This window comes from Balaenoptera ricei, chromosome 20, assembly GCF_028023285.1.
Source record: "Balaenoptera ricei isolate mBalRic1 chromosome 20, mBalRic1.hap2, whole genome shotgun sequence".
NCBI lineage: Eukaryota > Metazoa > Chordata > Mammalia > Artiodactyla > Balaenopteridae > Balaenoptera > Balaenoptera ricei.
In genome coordinates, this window is record NC_082658.1 from 39,393,678 (window position 1) to 39,412,948 (window position 19,271).

At 36.4% G+C, this 19,271-nt stretch overlaps 1 protein-coding gene across 3 annotated transcripts in view; it reads left to right on the top strand.

Moving 5' to 3' along the window:
• CLTC (clathrin heavy chain) overlaps positions 1-19,271 on the top strand; it is a 67,682-nt gene that overhangs the window by 38,662 nt on the left and 9,749 nt on the right. For 2 of the 3 annotated variants that reach the window (XM_059906495.1, XM_059906493.1), the window contains exons 15-31: positions 2,402-2,527; positions 3,474-3,616; positions 5,092-5,326; positions 8,524-8,646; positions 9,686-9,831; positions 10,059-10,242; positions 10,440-10,632; positions 11,082-11,239; positions 11,436-11,600; positions 11,728-11,835; positions 11,918-12,085; positions 12,224-12,373; positions 12,465-12,596; positions 12,713-12,823; positions 13,768-13,938; positions 14,322-14,543; positions 15,809-15,829. In XM_059906495.1, coding sequence (XP_059762478.1) covers positions 2,402-2,527; positions 3,474-3,616; positions 5,092-5,326; positions 8,524-8,646; positions 9,686-9,831; positions 10,059-10,242; positions 10,440-10,632; positions 11,082-11,239; positions 11,436-11,600; positions 11,728-11,835; positions 11,918-12,085; positions 12,224-12,373; positions 12,465-12,596; positions 12,713-12,823; positions 13,768-13,938; positions 14,322-14,543; positions 15,809-15,829 — 2,556 coding nt within the window. The remainder of the gene's footprint in view (positions 1-2,401; positions 2,528-3,473; positions 3,617-5,091; positions 5,327-8,523; positions 8,647-9,685; positions 9,832-10,058; positions 10,243-10,439; positions 10,633-11,081; positions 11,240-11,435; positions 11,601-11,727; positions 11,836-11,917; positions 12,086-12,223; positions 12,374-12,464; positions 12,597-12,712; positions 12,824-13,767; positions 13,939-14,321; positions 14,544-15,808; positions 15,830-19,271) is intronic. The other variant, XM_059906494.1, reaches the window with a different exon arrangement.

A 19,271-nucleotide genomic window follows, 5' to 3' on the forward strand; every position in this document is an offset into this window, starting at 1 on the left:
GCTTTTAAGTTATTCCTGACTCCTTGAAGGAATTTTAATACCAGCCTGAGTTAGAGGAAAATACCTAGTCTCTTATCATTAAATAATCTGAGATGGGAGCTCAGTGCTAATATGCTACTATTGGATATTCAGCCTTTCACCCCAGTAATGAGAATGAACATACTAGACCATTTACTCACTTTCCTTATTGATCTGTAGTTTGTAGCGGCATGCTACATTTCATCATCACTGTTATTAAACTTCATTTTGGAGTTACTAGCTGTATTATAAGTGGTGTTGTATGTAAACTGTGATAATAAGAAAAATACTTCTCTGAATCTAATCTTGAACATTAGACAAGTACCAATTACACGCTAACCACCAGGAATACAGAGATTGATAGACTATGAATTCTCCTTTAAAGTAGCCTGTTAAGCAGGATGAAATGGTGTCAGCATTATTTGGCTCGTGCCCTAACTTTGTGGAACTGTAGCCTTGCATAGAAAATGTAAAACTGTTCATCAGACCCATGCCTCTTGCTACCTTTGACCTTATTTTCCAGGTTTTGTTTCTTCACTGGCCTGCTTGCTACTCTGGAACTCCCCAAACCCTCTCCTGCCCCAGGGCCTTTGCTTGTGCCCTTTCCCACTTTCCTCTCAGACCTTCATGACCTGCTCCCTTACCTTCTTTCAGATTTCCAATCAAATGTCATGAGAAAGGATGTCTCAGATTACCCTATCTAAAGTAAAATCTATTCCTGTTCCATCCTCACTTCCCCCTTATCTTGTTCTCTTTTTCTTTATAACACTAAGCATTGTCTCTTCCCACTAGAATGTAAGTCTCTTTGGGGAATGCTTACTTTGTTCCCTGCTATATCTCCAAACTTTATGTTTAAGAAAACCTGAATATGTTCATGTAATTGCAATTTTGATCCTGAAATCTCTAATCATAATACCTAAAGGGTAACCTTTAAATAAAAATTTAAAATATTAATAGCATTATTTTCATATATGAAATCATATGCAAATTTAGGTAATCAAGAAAGTATCCCAGTTTTTGTCTGCTTTTTTCAAATTTAAATTTTCTTTGTGAATACAAATAGTTGTCTTTTGCAGCAGAAATCTTAAACACCCACGCGTGAGACTAGAATACCTAAGTAATCTTAGATTACTTGCCAAGTATGTTTTCTCCCTAAGTGGTAAAATGCAGAAGGTAATATTTTATATGTATATTAAACAAGATAAAGAAGATTAGTGTGTTGATGTTCGTTTAGTAGGAAAAACTTGGCCTGCTAAAATCTTTTGCATAGGTAGATCGAACATTCCCTTTAGAAATGATTATAGCAGCTGTTAGTTTCCATGGTGCTAAATAATACTTGCTTTAGACTTTCCTTGATGTGAAAAATCTGCAGCTGGACTTCCACTTCAGATTTACAGCCATTTTGTTTTTTTTTTAATTCAGGATTTCTTACGACTCCAGATTTAGTTTAGTGTTCTCTGAACACTTCATAGACTAATTATAATTGTTTATAATTGGGTGACTTATAAGTGCTAGACTTAGGATTTATTCTAACCTTGCAAATAATGTTTTTTTGTGGCTGTCATTGAGGAAAGTCCTGTCCTGCTTAGTTCTTCTTCTTCAGTAGACAATCCATAGAGGAATCATTTACTGAGGAATGTTTCACTGTGTATAAATGAATTCCTGATGGAAACTGTTGTTTTTTGTGCTGTACCTAATGTCTGTGGAATGTAACAGGACATGTATCAGGTAAATGCCCAGTACAGGTGTTACCTACCTGTCTATAACATCTATGTCAATCTGTAAGTAGGATTATAGCTTGGTATTTGTAATGGTAAAAGCAGTTGGCAATTTAAAGATGCTTGAAATGCTTTTTATCTTTTAAACCTTTTTTTTTTTTTTAATAGCAACATGTGGTATATTTAAATTCATGGCCATCACTATCATGCTACTCCTTGTAGGCTTTATTATAACAGTGTTAGAAGACGGCCATATAGATTGGAATGGGGAGGGGTAAAAAAACAAGTCATCAGTTTGAAACAAATGTGAGCCAATATGCCTAATTTTGACAGTGTGACTATAGCTCTTAAATCAACTACAAATTCAGTTGTTACTATTAATGAAAGTCCCAGTGTGATGATTTTATATCCTGAGTGCCACTGATGGCTCACAAATCTTGTTACTTTATTTTGTAAAGGATTATATGTGGGAAGGCCCTGGTATTTTGCTGTGACTCTAGGTATTACTTCATAAAAATTTATGGAAACTGGGTTGGGCACTTCTAAGAATAGCCAAGTTTATGTGAGCCTCTCCCACAAGTGTAGAACAGATTCTCATATTTTACATTGATAACCTCAAAGAAGAAGAAAATTAAGGTTTCCTTTTTTTTTTTTTTTTTCCCCAGGAAGCAAAGCTAACAGATCAGTTACCACTTATCATTGTGTGTGATCGATTTGACTTTGTCCATGATTTGGTGCTCTATTTATATAGAAATAATCTTCAAAAGTATATAGAGATATATGTACAGAAGGTAAGTAATACTTAGATAACTTTAAAATATAATCTTGTAGATTTTACTTCTCACACTGGAAATCTTCATCCTTTTGAAACTCTGTGTCCAGTAAGAGTGGTCTGCTACAATGGCTTTCAACTTTTTTTTTCCAGCAGAATCCTTTCTTTGGTTAAAATTTTTTTTTTTTTAATATTTATTTATTTATTTATTTTTGGCTGTGTTGGGTCTTCGTTTCTGTGCGAGGGCGTTCTCCAGTTGAGGTGAGCGGGGGCCACTCTTCATTGCGGTGCGCGGGCCTCTCACTATCGCGGCCTCTCTTGTTGCGGAGCACAGGCTCCAGACGCGCAGGCTCAGCAGTTGTGGCTCACGGGCCCAGCTGCTCCGCGGCATGTGGGATCTTCCCAGACCAGGGCTCGAACCCGTGTCCCCTGCATTGGCAGGCAGACTCTCAACCACTGCGCCACCAGGGAAGCCCTCTTTGGTTAAAATTTTACATGCATTCCAAGTAGGTAAAACAAAACAGAGCTGCTGTAGTTGAAAAAATTGAGTGGCCTACACCCTACTTATTTGATAGCCCCTGAGGTATCCATGTGGAGGCCATAGGCTGCAAAGCATAGTATTAAAACCATCTTAAATAAAGATATTAGAAACTTTACCTTCTAACTCCAGAAATAGAAAGGCAGTTTTGCTATGATGGAGGCCTTTTTACCAGATAATGTTTTCACAGTCATTCTGTGACTGTAGCTTCTTTGGACTTATTTGTCCTTTAGAGCAATGCTGAAGTAATTAATTAACCAAGGCAGACTTCCTGCTAAATTTCTTTGTCTAGTTGTAAATTTAGACTCAGTTTATTACTGAATTTTAAAACCGAGCTTGAAGAGGGAAATGAGTTTTATTTTTTAAAACTCCTTTTGGTTTTGCTTATTAGTAACGTAATGACATTCTTCTCTTTTTTAAACCATAGGTGAATCCAAGTCGACTTCCTGTGGTTATTGGAGGATTACTTGATGTTGATTGCTCTGAAGATGTCATTAAAAACTTGATTCTTGTTGTAAGAGGTCAATTCTCTACTGATGAGCTTGTCGCTGAGGTTGAAAAAAGAAACAGGTGTAGTACTGTTTTAATCTTCATAACTGAAGATAAATTATTAGTCTCTTCTAGCTTGGTAATGAATAGAAGTATAACCTGTCAGTTGCCTAAAAGCTACTCAGTAACTCATGGACCTTAATTCCCTGGAGATACCTAATTTAGAAGTGATAAGCTAGCTGTAGCTTGCTCTATTTCTGAAAAAAAATCTGTTTTCTGAACTATTACAGATGTCATATAGAATATCTGTTAATCTAGTTGATCACCTTCTTTGCATGTTTATACACAAGAGTCAAACCACGTAGCTATATGTTTTTAATGTAAACTATGTAAAAAGCCTCCTTTTGGTTAGGTATGATACCACCATATTTAATAACTAATTCTTCTCTGATAAATTCTTCTCAAGCATGACAAAAGAGTTCCCTGTGTAACTCTGGGTTAAACTCATTTTTAAGTTGAACCTTGATATGATAATATGAATTATGAATTTCCAGTAAAGGAGAACATAGTGTGAGTGCTTCTAATACTTATACCATGAAGTCCTTTTTTAGCTGGGACATTTTGTGTTCAGAAAGTGCTGACGTAGTAAATGAGGTTAGTGGGTTGGTATAATAGTAGGAGGTTGGTATAATAGTAGGAGGTTACTCTAGCTATGAAAAGATTATCAAGAATGGGGTTTAATTTTAACCTGAGGTGGTACAGGTGTTCTGTTAATGGTGTTCATAGAATTTATATCTGAATGTTTCAAACATTCAGAAAATGTTTGAGAAATTCTGCAGTTAAGGACAATGGAGATGTAGAATATAATACTGATTTTTATAAAGCTTGAGACTAAAGTGATTATAGGTTGTAACAATTTTGTTATTTAAATCATGGTAAAAGAGTGTTGGTCATCTGGACCATTGAAATATAAGCTATAACTTAGCAAAACCATGGCCCTTGGTGGAGTGATTGTATGACTGCTAGAGGTATTAAAGCTAGAGCTTCTAAAGCTACCAGATTTTGTTCCCAGTATATATTTAGGGTACTGTTTCTTTTGGCTTTAGGTAATGTTGTATGTTACTTGCGTTAAAATTGAAAGGAACCTCAGATAATCAGGCCTATTTTTTCATACCACATCTCTGTCCTACTCCTAAACAAAATTTATCTGAAGTCCAGCCATTTTGTCCAGTTTTAAGAACAATCTATGAATCTATAATCTTTTTTTTTCTATATCCTGTCTAGATAATGTAGCAGATAGATCTGGGAGAGTATGAAAGACAGTCTTATATATACCCTCTGTGTAATCTTGGGCAAATCATTTAACCATCTCCAAGTCTTAGTTTCGTAATTTGTAGTAGGCGTGTTGAGAATTCAAAATAGTGTATGGGAAAGTACATTATAGACCGTAAGGTACTTACGTAGTGTGTCAAGAATGTGCTATTTATAATATAATATGTGTATATGTGGGGTTTTTCTGTGTGTTTCTTTTCCTTTTTTTTAATTTTTTTTACTAGATTGAAACTGCTTCTGCCTTGGCTGGAGGCTAGAATCCATGAGGGCTGTGAAGAGCCTGCTACTCACAATGCTTTAGCCAAAATCTACATAGACAGTAATAACAACCCAGAGCGATTTCTTCGGGAAAATCCTTATTATGACAGTCGTGTTGTTGGAAAGTATTGTGAGAAGAGAGATCCACATCTAGCCTGTGTTGCTTATGAACGTGGCCAGTGTGATCTGGAACTTATTAATGTGAGTACTGCTAGCTGAACGTGTACATAGAAGGCTGCATTTTGTTTTGTTTTGTTTTTCAAAATAAATTTTTTAATTTATTTTTGGCTGCGTTGGGTCGTCGTTGCTGCCCGGGCTTCCTCTAGTTGCTGCGAGCGGTGCTGCTCTTCGTTGCGGTGCGCAGGCTCTAGGCGCACAGGCTTCAGTAGTTGTGGCACGTGGGCTCAGTAGTTGTGGCTCGCGGGCTCTAGAGCACAGGCTCAGTAGTTGTGGCGCACGGGCTTAGTTGCTCTGCGGCATGTGGGATCTTCCCGGACCAGGGATCGAATCCATGTCCCCTACATTGGCAGGTGGACTCTTAACCACTGTGCCACCAGGGAAGCCCAAGACTGCGTTTTTTAAAAACCTGTTATATCATGTTGGATTAGTGAATTTTGCGAGTTTCAGAGTGGTTTTAGGTAATACGGAGCATCTTTGGAAGATACGTACTTTTTTTAAAATACTTTGCTGATAATTATGAACTTAAACTGGCCAAAGTAGTTGATTAAGCTTATATTCACCCATTAACATTTAACCCCACTAGTTTTATCACTTATGTTCTCATACACTCATATGTATACACACACATATATGTATATATGTTTATATATATGTGTATGTATGTACAGACACATCTAAATTTTTAATCATATGAGAATAAATTGCATACCTCATGGCCTTATACCTCTTTGTTGTGTATTTATTAAGAATAAGGGGCTTCCCTGGTGGCGCAGTGATTGAGAGTCCGCCTGCCAATGCAGGGGACACGGGTTCGAGCCCTGGTCTGGGAAGATCCCACATGCCGCGGAGCAGCTAGGCCCGTGAGCCACAATTACTGAGCCTGCGCGTCTGGAGCCTGTGCTCCGCAACAAGAGAGGCCGCGATAGTGAGAGGCCCGCGCACCGCGATGAAGAGTGGTCCCCACTTGCCTCAACTAGAGAGAGCCCTCGCACAGACACGAAGACCTAACACAGCCATAAATAAAATAAGTAAATCAATAAGAAAAATAAAATAAAATAAGGAAAAAAATTGATATTAAAAAAAAAAAAGAATAAGGATATTCTCTTTCATAACCACATTGTAGATGGCAACCTCAGTCAGTCTGACACCAGTAGAATACTTTTTACAGTCTGTTTTATTCCAGTTTTGTCAATTGACCCAATAATGTCCTTTAAAAGAAATTTTTTCCCTCCAGTCTAGGATTACATATTGCATGTAGTTGTCATATCTATCTTGTCTCTTTTAATCCGAAACAATTCTTCACACTTTCTTTGTCTTTTATTGACAGACATAATTGTAAAAATAGTCTTTTTCTCTATTTGTAACTTTTTATTGAGGTAAAATTCACATTACATTAACCGTTTGAAAGTGAACAATTCAGTGGCAGTTAGTACATTTACAGTGTTGTGTGATCACTACACCTCTCTCTAGTTCCAAGTTTTCATCACCACATGAGGAAGTCCAGTACTCAGTAAGCAGTTGCTCCACATTCCCTGCCTCCTTGCAGCCCCTGACAACCTCCAAACTGCCTTCCGTCTGCATGGATTCACCTATTCTGTATATTTCTTATAAATGAAGTCTTTTTTAAAAAAATAGAATGTTCTTCGCTTTGAGTTTCTCTTATCGTTCCTCCTGATTAGATTTAGATTGTACGTTTCCATCCAAAATTTATTACTTAAGTGATGTTTTGTTTTTCTCATGCTGTAACATGCAGAAGCACCTAATTAATGTCCTCTTGTCCTTCATTTTGGGGGTCACTTTTTATCAAGTTGTCAATTTCTCCTATTGTATAAATATATTTCCCCTTGCAGATATATTTCCCCTTGCAGATATTAAGTAGTTTGTGAAGAGACATTTAAGACAATGCGAGTATCCTACTGTGTGTGTGTGTGTGTGTGTGTGTGTGTGTGTGTGTGTGCACGTATGTATGGCTCCCCTGCCCCCCAGTTTTGAATCTATTGATTCTTTTTTTTTTTTTTTTTAATTTATTTATTTATTTATATTTATTTTTGGCTGTGTTGGGTCTTTGTTGCTGTGCGAGGGCTTTCTCTAGTTGCGGCAAGCGGGGGCCACTCTTCATCGCGGTGCGCGGGCCTCTCACTGTCGCGGCCTCTCTTGTTGCGGAGCACAGGCTCCAGACGCGCAGGCTCAGTAGTTGTGGCTCACGGGCTTAGTCGCTCCGTGGCATGTGGGATCTTCCCAGACCAGGGCTTGAACCCGTGTCCCCTGCATTGGCAGGCAGATTCCTAACCACTGCGCCACCAGGGAAGCCCCGAATCTATTGATTCTTATTCAACCATTCTTAATGTGTTGGTTGCAAAATAACAATTTTCCAACTTTATCCCTTTCTCCACATTTATCAGTCAGCATGCATATATTCGTGCACTCATGAGTTCTGTGGGTTGTAATCCATTGTTTTGATTTTCAAATTACTCCAGTTTTGACTGATAAAAACCCTATCAACCTGCCTCTCATGACTTTGTGTCGTGTTCTCATTGCTCTCGGAGCACTCTTTGTTTCTTGGCCCAACAAGTTATATACTATGCTCATTTTATACCCTCCCCAGCCCTGGATCATTCATTTTTCTGGGGAACTTTGATCCCTTTTAGTGGGGAGTACCATTAGAAACCCAGATCTAGGCTCTAGGTATATTTCCTTCTAGGGTCTTTCAGTGGTCAGAGCTAGGAAATAATGCATCTATGTACATACACATTCATATATGAATATATGTATGCATATACACATGGGAAAATAAACACACAAGAATAGCTGGTAAAACACTGAAAAGAAAGCTATGAAGGTGCACTAGCCCTACCAGTTATTAAAGCACATTACAGAGCCTCTATAATTAAAACTTGGCATCCTGGTGCATGAATAGATAGTCCGGTAGAGTAGAATATGAAGTCCAAATATAGATCCCACATCAGGGTGCTTTTTAAAAGCCTCCAAAAATTAATAAGTATGTTTTTTCTGTTGATTGAATTTTAATAAGAAAAATATGGTTGTGACCTATTAAAGATACATGTAAAAGTAATGGATTTTTGTTTTTGCTATAAAAAAATAAACAGGGTATAATGATAGGAAATACCCTTTTTAAAGTCAGAAAAGAAAAAAGTAAAATCAGTCTATAAAAAGGTTTTATCTTTTACCATGAAATTAATCTTTAATATCTCATTTAGGTTTGCAATGAGAATTCCCTCTTCAAAAGTCTTTCCCGCTATCTGGTACGGCGAAAGGATCCAGAACTGTGGGGTAGTGTGCTGCTGGAAAGCAATCCTTACAGGAGACCCCTCATTGATCAGGTAAAACTGGCAAATGTGTTTAAGGCTCATCTTTTTAACTATGAGTAAAACCTTTTGCCTCATCATATACCAAATATACTCAAATGGATCATATTTAACTATGAGAGATGACAGTAAAAAGTAGAAGAAAATAAAAATTGTACTAAAATGTATATATATCATAAATGTTAACAAAAGTGAAATATATCTTCTCCAAGAAAATATATCCCGAAAGAGAGAATTTAATTATATAAGACTCCCTTAATTCATCATAGTTAAAAGGATAACAGTAAATTAAACATTTAATAAAATGGGTAAGAATTGCGATTTATTAATACCTGAGAAGTGACTCAGTTGATTAGAAACATTCAAGACAATGGTAAATCAGCAAAGGATAAGAATTCGTGAGAAAATACAAATGACCTAGTGGGTAAATGTTAAATAAATCTCAATAGGGTAAGCATAGACCTGCAAAGGAGATGCGGGTTTGTATGTATATAAAAATTGAAAACATTTTTGAAAACCTTAAAAATTGAGGGTTGTTAATAATGGTTCTTAAAATGTTGGTAGAAGTATAAATATAGAAGAGAATAAATTGAAGAATATTAATTTTTCATTCTTAGGAAGCATTTCTAAGGAAAATTTCCAAGTTAATACAAAGCTTCCTAGAAAAAATGTTCATTGGTGCATCTGGGAACTATGCAAATAGCCAAAAATAGAGGAATTACTGAGTATATAATGCCACATCTGTATGGTTGAATTGTATGTAACCATTAAAGTGATAATGAGGAGTGGTTATTACGGATAATATTTTAATCAGGGAAAAGATAGAAATTATGTAATTAGGGTGATTTTTTTTTCAAGAGAATGAAAGTATACATGTTACAGGTATATGTGGATTTATGTAAAAAGACCTTTGGGTGGTAAATTTAAAGGTATTTTATCTCGTTCCTTCTTCTCTGCCTATTTCATTTTCTACTGGGGCCAGCTTATTCTTATTAGATAATATCATCAAAACCACCTTGACTCTCAGTACTTATTCCCTGTATATCCTCTGCAGGTTGTACAGACAGCCTTGTCTGAGACTCAGGACCCTGAAGAAGTGTCAGTAACTGTCAAGGCTTTTATGACTGCAGACCTTCCTAATGAACTCATTGAACTGCTGGAGAAAATTGTCCTTGATAACTCTGTATTCAGTGAACACAGGTATCCTGTGAAGAGGGGTCTATTGGCTCTTTAGAGTTAGTCTTTATAGTCTGTCAGTTTGGAGAAGGAACAGAGACAAAGATTAGAGAATGTTGTCTAAATTCTCACTTTTCTAATACCCTCTTATCACCCTACCTCCTGAGGCGAAATACTCTTTAGCTGCAGTGTTTATTCTTTATGACTAATGAGCTTTTCCAACATTGCATTCAAATCTTTCTTTCTTAAAGGAATCTGCAAAACCTCCTCATCCTCACTGCAATCAAGGCTGACCGTACCCGTGTTATGGAATATATTAACCGCCTGGATAATTATGATGCCCCAGATATTGCCAATATCGCCATCAGCAATGAGCTGTTTGAAGAAGCATTTGCCATTTTTCGGAAATTTGACGTCAATACTTCAGCAGTGCAGGTAAATCTACAGATTACCTGAGTTGATTTACTAAATATAATACCTTCTCTTGATTCAATGTATGTATTGTCCTGTGAGAATGGGCATAATTTATTGCTGTGGCAATAGAAGAGCAATAAAATCCTAACCGTTTAAGTGTAATTGCTGTGTGGTAAGATTCATTGTACTGTAACTCTGATTAAAAATTGGTTGCCTAGGTCTTGATCGAACATATTGGAAACTTAGATCGGGCATATGAGTTTGCTGAACGCTGCAATGAACCTGCAGTCTGGAGTCAGCTTGCAAAAGCCCAGCTGCAGAAAGGAATGGTGAAAGAAGCCATTGATTCTTACATCAAAGCAGATGATCCTTCATCCTACATGGAAGTTGTTCAAGCTGCCAATACTAGTGGTATGACTTCTCACTTTTATGTGTTTGCCACCTCAGAAAATGTACCTAAGCTAAGCATTAAGTTATATGTCTGTTCTGTATTAAGTAGGAGTTAGAGACTGCATGGCTATTTGCCCTCCGTCTTAGTTCAGATAAAGAGAGTCTGTGTTTTGTGAATTTAAAAGCTCCATGGGGAAGTTTAATTTTCTGTTTCGAAGTCTCAAAATTCTCATCTGTCTCTAATCCGATAACTTTAAGGTAAAAGGGGATTCAGCTATTCATTTGGTCAGTAATAATACAGAGGCATAATAGAAGTTTCACTATTTTGATGCCTTTCACTGTTTGTATTTGTTATTCTCTATACTGTCTCTTTGAAAGGGAAATTAATAGCAATTCTCATTTGCTTCAGTGAAAAGATAAATGTTGGTATGTTAGTGTTTGGATTTACTTACTTATTTTTCTATACCTAGGAAACTGGGAAGAACTGGTGAAGTACTTGCAGATGGCCCGTAAGAAGGCTCGTGAATCCTATGTGGAGACAGAATTGATATTTGCACTGGCTAAAACAAACCGCCTTGCAGAGTTAGAAGAGTTCATCAATGGGCCAAATAACGCTCATATCCAGCAAGTGGGTTTCCTGTTCCGATTTTTTTTTTTAGGAGTGTAAAAATAGTTGAGCAGCTTCATTAGCTTAGTAGGATCAACAAGTGGCATCTGAAAGTTTCTAAGGAAAAATATTGTTTCTTAGTATTAAATTGAGTTGTAACTTTGGAAAGAAGATTGAGTTTAGGCTTACTGAAAATGGTTTTTGTTTTTTTTTTCAGGTTGGTGACCGCTGTTATGATGAAAAAATGTATGATGCTGCTAAGTTGTTGTACAATAATGTTTCCAATTTTGGACGCTTGGCATCTACTCTGGTTCACCTGGGTGAATATCAGGCAGCTGTTGATGGAGCTAGGAAAGCTAACAGTACTCGAACATGGAAAGAGGTAATCTAAACAACAGTTTGAGTAAAGAATTAAGATGCTATTTAGGAATGTTCTTTAAACTGATTAATTGAGTTAACCAGCCATGTTTACACTTGAGTTCACATAATTGCAATTTTTTAAATTGTAGGTCTGCTTTGCCTGTGTAGATGGGAAAGAGTTCCGTCTCGCTCAAATGTGTGGGCTTCATATTGTAGTACATGCAGATGAATTGGAGGAACTTATCAACTACTATCAGGTAATGAACTGAGTCTTTTGTATTAACTGAGATCTTTTGCCACAGATATTCTTGTCTTTAATTGCATTTTTCTCTTATTTAGGATCGTGGATATTTTGAAGAGCTGATAACCATGTTGGAAGCAGCACTGGGACTTGAGCGAGCTCATATGGGGATGTTCACCGAATTAGCTATTCTGTATTCTAAGTTTAAGCCACAGAAAATGAGGGAGCACCTGGAGCTCTTCTGGTCCAGAGTGAATATTCCTAAGGTAACCAACCTTTAATTGTAAGGCAACTCTATAGCTAAAACTAATACTTGAATTTTAATTAAAAAAAAAGGTTTTTTTGCTATTAATTAGAATTAGAGACCCATATCGATCTAAAGCACTTAAATCTTTCTTATGCAGGTGCTAAGAGCTGCAGAACAAGCTCACCTTTGGGCAGAATTGGTGTTTTTGTATGACAAGTACGAAGAATATGATAATGCCATAATTACCATGATGAATCATCCGACTGATGCGTGGAAAGAAGGGCAGTTCAAAGATATCATTACCAAGGTGTGTACCTTCTTCAGAAGAGAAAGTCTTCAGAAAGAGAAAGCTCATTAGGAAGTAACTCTACCTCATGTATGGATTTTTGCTGTTTTAGGTTGCCAATGTGGAACTATACTACAGAGCAATACAATTCTACTTAGAATTCAAGCCACTGTTGTTAAATGATTTGCTGATGGTGCTGTCTCCACGGTTGGATCATACTCGTGCAGTCAATTATTTCAGCAAGGTAATAATTTTTAAAACCTCAGAACTTCATAGCAAGGAGCTAAGACGTTCTTGGATAACTTTTGTCCATGAAACTTTAGCAATGTACTACATTTGTAACAAACTCTTATTTTAAAGGTTAAACAGCTACCACTGGTGAAACCATATTTGCGTTCAGTCCAGAACCACAACAACAAATCTGTGAATGAATCACTGAACAACCTCTTTATTACAGAAGAAGATTATCAGGTAAAACTTTTTGGTTCTTTCATGTATTCTCAAAACTCAGGTTATCATTGAGTTGTAAAGTTGGTATGTTCTGCAGTAAAAAAAAAAAAAAGGCCCATCATCCCTTAGGACTGTAAATAGTAGGTGCTTGAGTGCCACGGATCTAAATTTAGTGAAGTTTTCAGGATTGGTAAATCTGATGTCTCCTAATTAAATGCCAAGTTTGCAGAATTCTGCTTAGATCTTGTCCAAGTTAATGCTTTAGACAAATACCTAATATCTAGACTGTAGATTGAGTTGAAAAAGTTTTTGAGCTCTTAAACTAGTCCATAAAACTTACACAGTATTAACTCTTTTAGTCACTCTTTTTCTTGCCCAAGAGCATATTAGTACTGTCTTTTAGTAAACTTTCCCTTGTGAAGGATTTTGCAAAAACAAAATTAAAGTTAAGATTAAGCTAGTTGCCTTTGTCTTTCTCTTACTGTCAACATGGTTTTCTTTCAGTCTCAGATCCCATGCTGATCTCTATGACTGAATATCATGTTGAGTTGTATCAGGAGTTTACCTAGAGCATAAAATCTTACCCTCCAAATTACAAATCCCTCCAATTTCATAACCATTCAAGTTAGTCCTTGATACTGAAAACTTTGGAGAAAAAAATTGTACCTTTAGAAATTTTATAGTGCCTTGAAGGACTTTATTGTTAAACAGTTAGATTGAGGAATGTTGATACTTGTTCATATTACAACTTTGTGGTTTGATTCTTGAATCTAGGCTGTCATATTACAATAACGGCTCATTGATCAAGTCATATTATACATATATATCATGTAAGATATTGATCATATTACATACAGTCAGTCATATACAATAATGGCTCATTGATCAAGAATGATGGGACATAAAATTTAAACTAAAATGAAATACTGGTTTGGCATTTGAATGGCTTTGTTTTATTTTTTAAGGCTCTGCGAACATCGATAGATGCTTATGACAACTTTGACAATATCTCGCTTGCTCAGCGTTTGGAAAAACATGAACTCATTGAATTCAGAAGAATTGCTGCTTATCTCTTCAAAGGCAACAATCGCTGGAAACAGAGTGTGGAGCTGTGCAAGAAAGATAGCCTGTACAAGGTGAATAAAGTTGGTGGGGGTGGGGCTCTTAAGGCAAATACTAGATGATCTGTGTTAACCCTGGAATGGTATATTATAAGGGGTTATGGCCTATAAAAGTATTAGTTTTTGCAAGTATGAGAACTGCCTTTAAGCTCCTGCTTGAGGAGATGATAATTTAGTCGACTTCTTGATTCTGGAGCCTGTCTTCTGTTTATGTCAAACGTCTCTCTGTTTTAAAAAAAAAAAAAAAAGAAAAGCTTTACCCTGTCTTTTCCTTTTCTTTCAGGAAATCCTTAATTTAAATGATATAACTGTGAGGTTTTTTCCCCATTGTATTACTTAGTTTACCAGTTCAGTGTATTTGAATTTAATGTTTGACCTTCATCCTTTCCTTTAAATAGGATGCAATGCAGTATGCCTCTGAATCTAAAGATACTGAGTTGGCTGAAGAACTCCTACAGTGGTTTTTGCAGGAAGAAAAAAGAGAGTGCTTTGGAGCTTGTCTCTTTACTTGTTACGATCTTTTAAGGCCAGATGTTGTCCTGGAAACTGCATGGAGGCACAATATCATGGATTTTGCCATGCCCTATTTCATCCAGGTCATGAAGGAATACTTGACAAAGGTAATGGCACCTCTGAGAACTAATTATCTTGAGGATATGTAAAATTCCATGTACAGACTTTGTTTCAAATGTTTTTTTCTCTAGTAGAAGTAATTTAGTTGATCATAAAATATTCCTATCCTCCAGTAATTTTTAACATCTGACAAATGACATTGAATGGAAAGGGAACTCAAACATAACTTGTCAGAATGTTTACCCTCAGACTACCTCAGAATGTATTTCTGAGGGGCGAACAGTATTATGTCCATGTTGTATGGGTTTTTTTTTTTTTTTTTTAACGTTTGATAGAAACCTTTTTGTCAAAATAATGTCTTCCTCAAATCAATTCTTGTAACTCAGACGACCATAACGTAGTAGTGTAGATTCCCTTCTATTTGGTTGGTTGTTGACTTTAATATGTATGTCTGTTTCCCCTAGGGAAGCTACACCTATATTCTTAATACCCTGTTAATCTTCTCAATATTTTGATAGCTTAACCCCTTATTTAAAAGTATTGTAGGAGGTTAACAATTAATGACACATTTCCTAAAAGTGCATTAAACAAGCTGGGGGTATAATCATTTTATAAAATTCACTTATTCATCTTAATGTCCATTTTTGATGTTAAGATGTCTTTTACTTACCCTGTCCTCAACAGTTACTAGCTTTCATGCTATAGAACATATTTAAATGGTCCTAAAGAATCCATTTTGTCAAAGCAAAACATGCTTATTAAAATCAGAGTTTCATATCTGATCTCTTCAGCATGCCTGAGTTAAAGCGGGGGAAAAAGCACTACTAACAACCCCCAGTATAACTGAATATTTCCTTGGGCTACCATCTAATTAGATATCATTGTGTTAGTTATAATTTTTTAAGAATTAACATTTTCTGTGTATAAACTGCTTAAAGTCCAGTGTAAGAGGAAAAACATTCGCCTTGTCTTAGCCATAGATGAGAATAGCTTCTTTTCTTATGCATAATGCCAACTTGTGAGACCTGGCTCTAAGCTGCTGTTAACCGAAGTGCTGTAAATTTTACTAGTGATTAAGCTGCTTTCTTTCACACTGACTCTAGCATAAACTCTTCTGCAATAAGCTCTGAAGTTAAAAAAAAAAAAAAAATTCTAAGTTTTGCTTCCCGTATGCCCTTTATTTTCACTTTTCTCATACCTTTTTTAGTGGTTAGATGTTTCTCCCCTAAACCTTTGTTGCTGATTCTACCTTTTTATGCTCAATATGGAATTTGATTTTTTTCTAAGCTGCACCTTCTGAATTCCTTTGCAGGTTGATGCAATAAAGGAAAAGGTGAAAGTTGATTCTTTTCCATCTTTAAGTCTGGAGGACTAAGTCTAAGGAATTTGCATGATTTTTTTTCCTTCCTTTTCTACACTGCTGCTGCTGCTTTTTCCCCCGATAAATTTTCACTAAAGCCTCTGCAAGTCCCTTGAGACATAACTATAATAGAGCTCTAGGACATTAGTAGATGTTTGCTACTAATCGGCTAATAGGCTTTAGGAAGGGCAGGAGGCTAATCAGTAGTTGGTTCACAGTCTCTCTTAAATATATTATTAAAAACTGAGCATGTTGAGTTTCCATATTAATTCCAAAGTTTCAGGAAATTTTTCTTCCCTGTCAGGGTATCTGGACCATAATAGGATTTTCTCAATACTCTAAGTAAAATTAAACAGCCTCTGGTTTTATTTTGTAAGCGTGCCTGACAGTTGTTGAATTTATATATGTATATACATGCCCTAAAAGGCTTTTTGGGGTTTTTTTGGTATTGAAGGACTGTGATCCAGTTTCTGATCTCTTGATTCTTACTAATTTTTTGCTGAAAGTAGATATGAGAGATACTAGCTGCTTCCGAAGAGACTTTCCTCATGTTTCTCCAGGTGTCCAGTTCTTATGGTGCTAGTCCATTTTCAAGAGGAATCAAAACTTTAAAAATCATCAGACTGGCTTGCTGTAATTGTTGCTAAGCAACATGGATTATTTCTGTATATAATGAAACAATATTAACTTATACTTTCTGTAATAAGGTACATCTCTGAAGCTACAAATTTGCTCTTATTCATCCGTTGGCTTGTCCAAGGTCAAATTTAGGTACCTTTTGGTCACTGCTTCCCTCATTGGCTTGTCTCCATCCCAGTATAAATGAAACAAACTTACAAAGTTACATCTGGTATCAAATTGTGGTGAGAAAAAGGTGGGAAGGTAAAGGACAGTTGAAACAATTTAAAAGAATTTGGAGGGGGGACAGTGCCTTGGAATTATGTTGAACCAAACTGGAGTCACCATTGGAACTTAGGGCAAACCTGAGTAAAATGCATTGTGTGTGAGGCCCTTCAGCAGCTAGTAAGCAAGGCAGTTAGAAAGCGTGTGTGTGAAAAATAGGTAATTGAACTGCAGTGTTATGCATTGTTTTAAATCAAGCATGTACAACAGTCATTGCAATTACATCATACTACTTTTGAAACTCTTAAAGCATTGCTGTGGGCTGTGTGTGTTTCTTGAGAGCCTGTATAGCAACAGTCATCTTCAGATCTCACTTCTTGCTTCAGTACTTTTGCCTTTTTTTCATGCACACATACACCAAAGTAACTGACTGCATGTTAACTTTTCCTCTGCAGCATATTGCAGTCTTTGTGGAAAAGCCTTTTACATTATAGTGAATTTTCAGTAGTACAGATATAACTGAACTCAGTGACATGCTTACCTGTAATTTTTCTTTTTTAATCCAAGGATCAGAAACTTTTGTTACAGCTCTTAACAAAAGCTTGTGTTCATAAAAGCCTTCTCTGCTTTTCTTTTTTGAGCAGTCTAAATTGGGTCAGTGGAAACAATAATTGGATGTTGCTGTGCCAGAGGCTGTCCCATTAAATAGAAAAATCAAAAATTTTTTTGCTTAGCTCGATACTACTCCTTCACAGTTGTTACTTTTTGTTTCGTCCCTGTGCCCAACCTGCCTATGTCTGTGCCTGGGCATTGTGACATTGCTAGCTCTTCTAAGTCTTTAATGTACTTCTGTAATAGGACTTCTGTCTTCAACATCTGACTCAGACATTAACTTTTAGACACGTGTTCACTTTAGATTCCTTTCCTTGAAAGTCTGGAAATGTATTATGCAGTGGTGGTTTTTTGTTGTTGTTTGGTTTTTCTTCTTAGAAGTTATTAATGTACACTCATCCATATTTTTTTTTGTATAACCTCTTTAGCTATACTTATAGTTTTATATAACTATTTAGGTTAACAAAACCCCATCTAACTGCACTTGATGGCACAAACTGTGCTTTAAATTATAAAGCTGCAGTAATTTTTGTTTTAAGTTTGGGTGCCAAACAAACAGTGGGTGTTTCTCATGGTACTTATACTGCATAGTAGTCTTTAATTTGATACTGGGGTAATTTGTAACACTTGAGCACTTAGATTATAAAATAGAAAAATGGTATACAAAAGCAAACTAACCCATCTTCCTAGGGTAGAAAAACCATATTTTATCTGAAGGTGTCTAGAGTCTACCTCAGCTTACTTTTCTCACATTTTGCTCCCTGACAAATTAGGATGGATTAGACCCACATTTATGGTATTTAATATGAAACAATTAAAATATGTATAAATTACTGTCCTAACCTTAATGGCCTATGTGAGGATTGAAACACTATTTTAAATAATTTCAAATAGAGACTAGGCGCTGCTTTAACCTTTCTGGGACCCAGTCTATAATAGCCTTTTCACTGAAGTCTGCATGTCTTTTTTTGTGAGTGATTTTTCACTGTTGGCCTTTTTGAAGAACATGCAGTGAACATTCATAAAAAAGTTCTTTCCTGCACTCTGCCTCCCCATCTCAGCACACTTAGGACTTTGACAGCCACTATAATAGATAACATTGAGATTTGAAGTTTAGTTTTACTTCAAATATAATGATAGACCAACTATAAGACTTTTAATTTTAAATACAGTCTAAGAGACAAATATAGTACAGTTTAAAAGGTAAATGGAAGTGGTACGGTGGAGATTCCCTAATCCCAGTGTCCTAATGTCATTCTCCCCAGTCCTTCACAGAATTCCAGATTCAAATCATGTTAATCCTACAGGGAACTCTGTAGATTATCTCATTCAACTGACTCACTGTATAGACAAGGAAATTTGAGGGTCAGTGCAATGGTTTGCCAAAGTCACACAACTAGTTAGTGGAAGGATCTATGTATTCCAGCTCTTTTCTTCCACTAATATATTTGGACTCCTCTACAGTATTATTTCTGTCTGATACTATCCAGTTTTACTTAGAGTGGCTAGCATATAGTAGCCATTTGCTTCTTTGGCTTAATTAAAAGCAAAAAATGTCTTCCTCAAAGAAGTTGGGGGAGAATCAGGCATTCCTAGTTCCTTCTTAGAAAATAGAGCATCAACACATGCAGCCTGTCTTTATATAAAAAGATTGAATAAGGAGCCACTTGAATCTTAAACTTCAGTCCGCACGTAATCAATATTGACAGAAGCTGTGCACAGTTGGCAAAAGAGCTCATTCTGCACAAGTACTTATCCAGTCACTAGACTCATTTCACTTTTTTGAATACCATTTCCTTTGGGGAGGGAAGTCTTGCCAGGTCATGAGTTCATTATCATTATCTTTGATAGGGTTTAAACTTCATTTGAGAAAGTGGTTCCTTCTCATTATCTCCCTCCCTCAGGCTGGCTGCATCCTAGCATGCCCAGTTTTAGCCTGGCGTGAGCTTTTATGGCATTT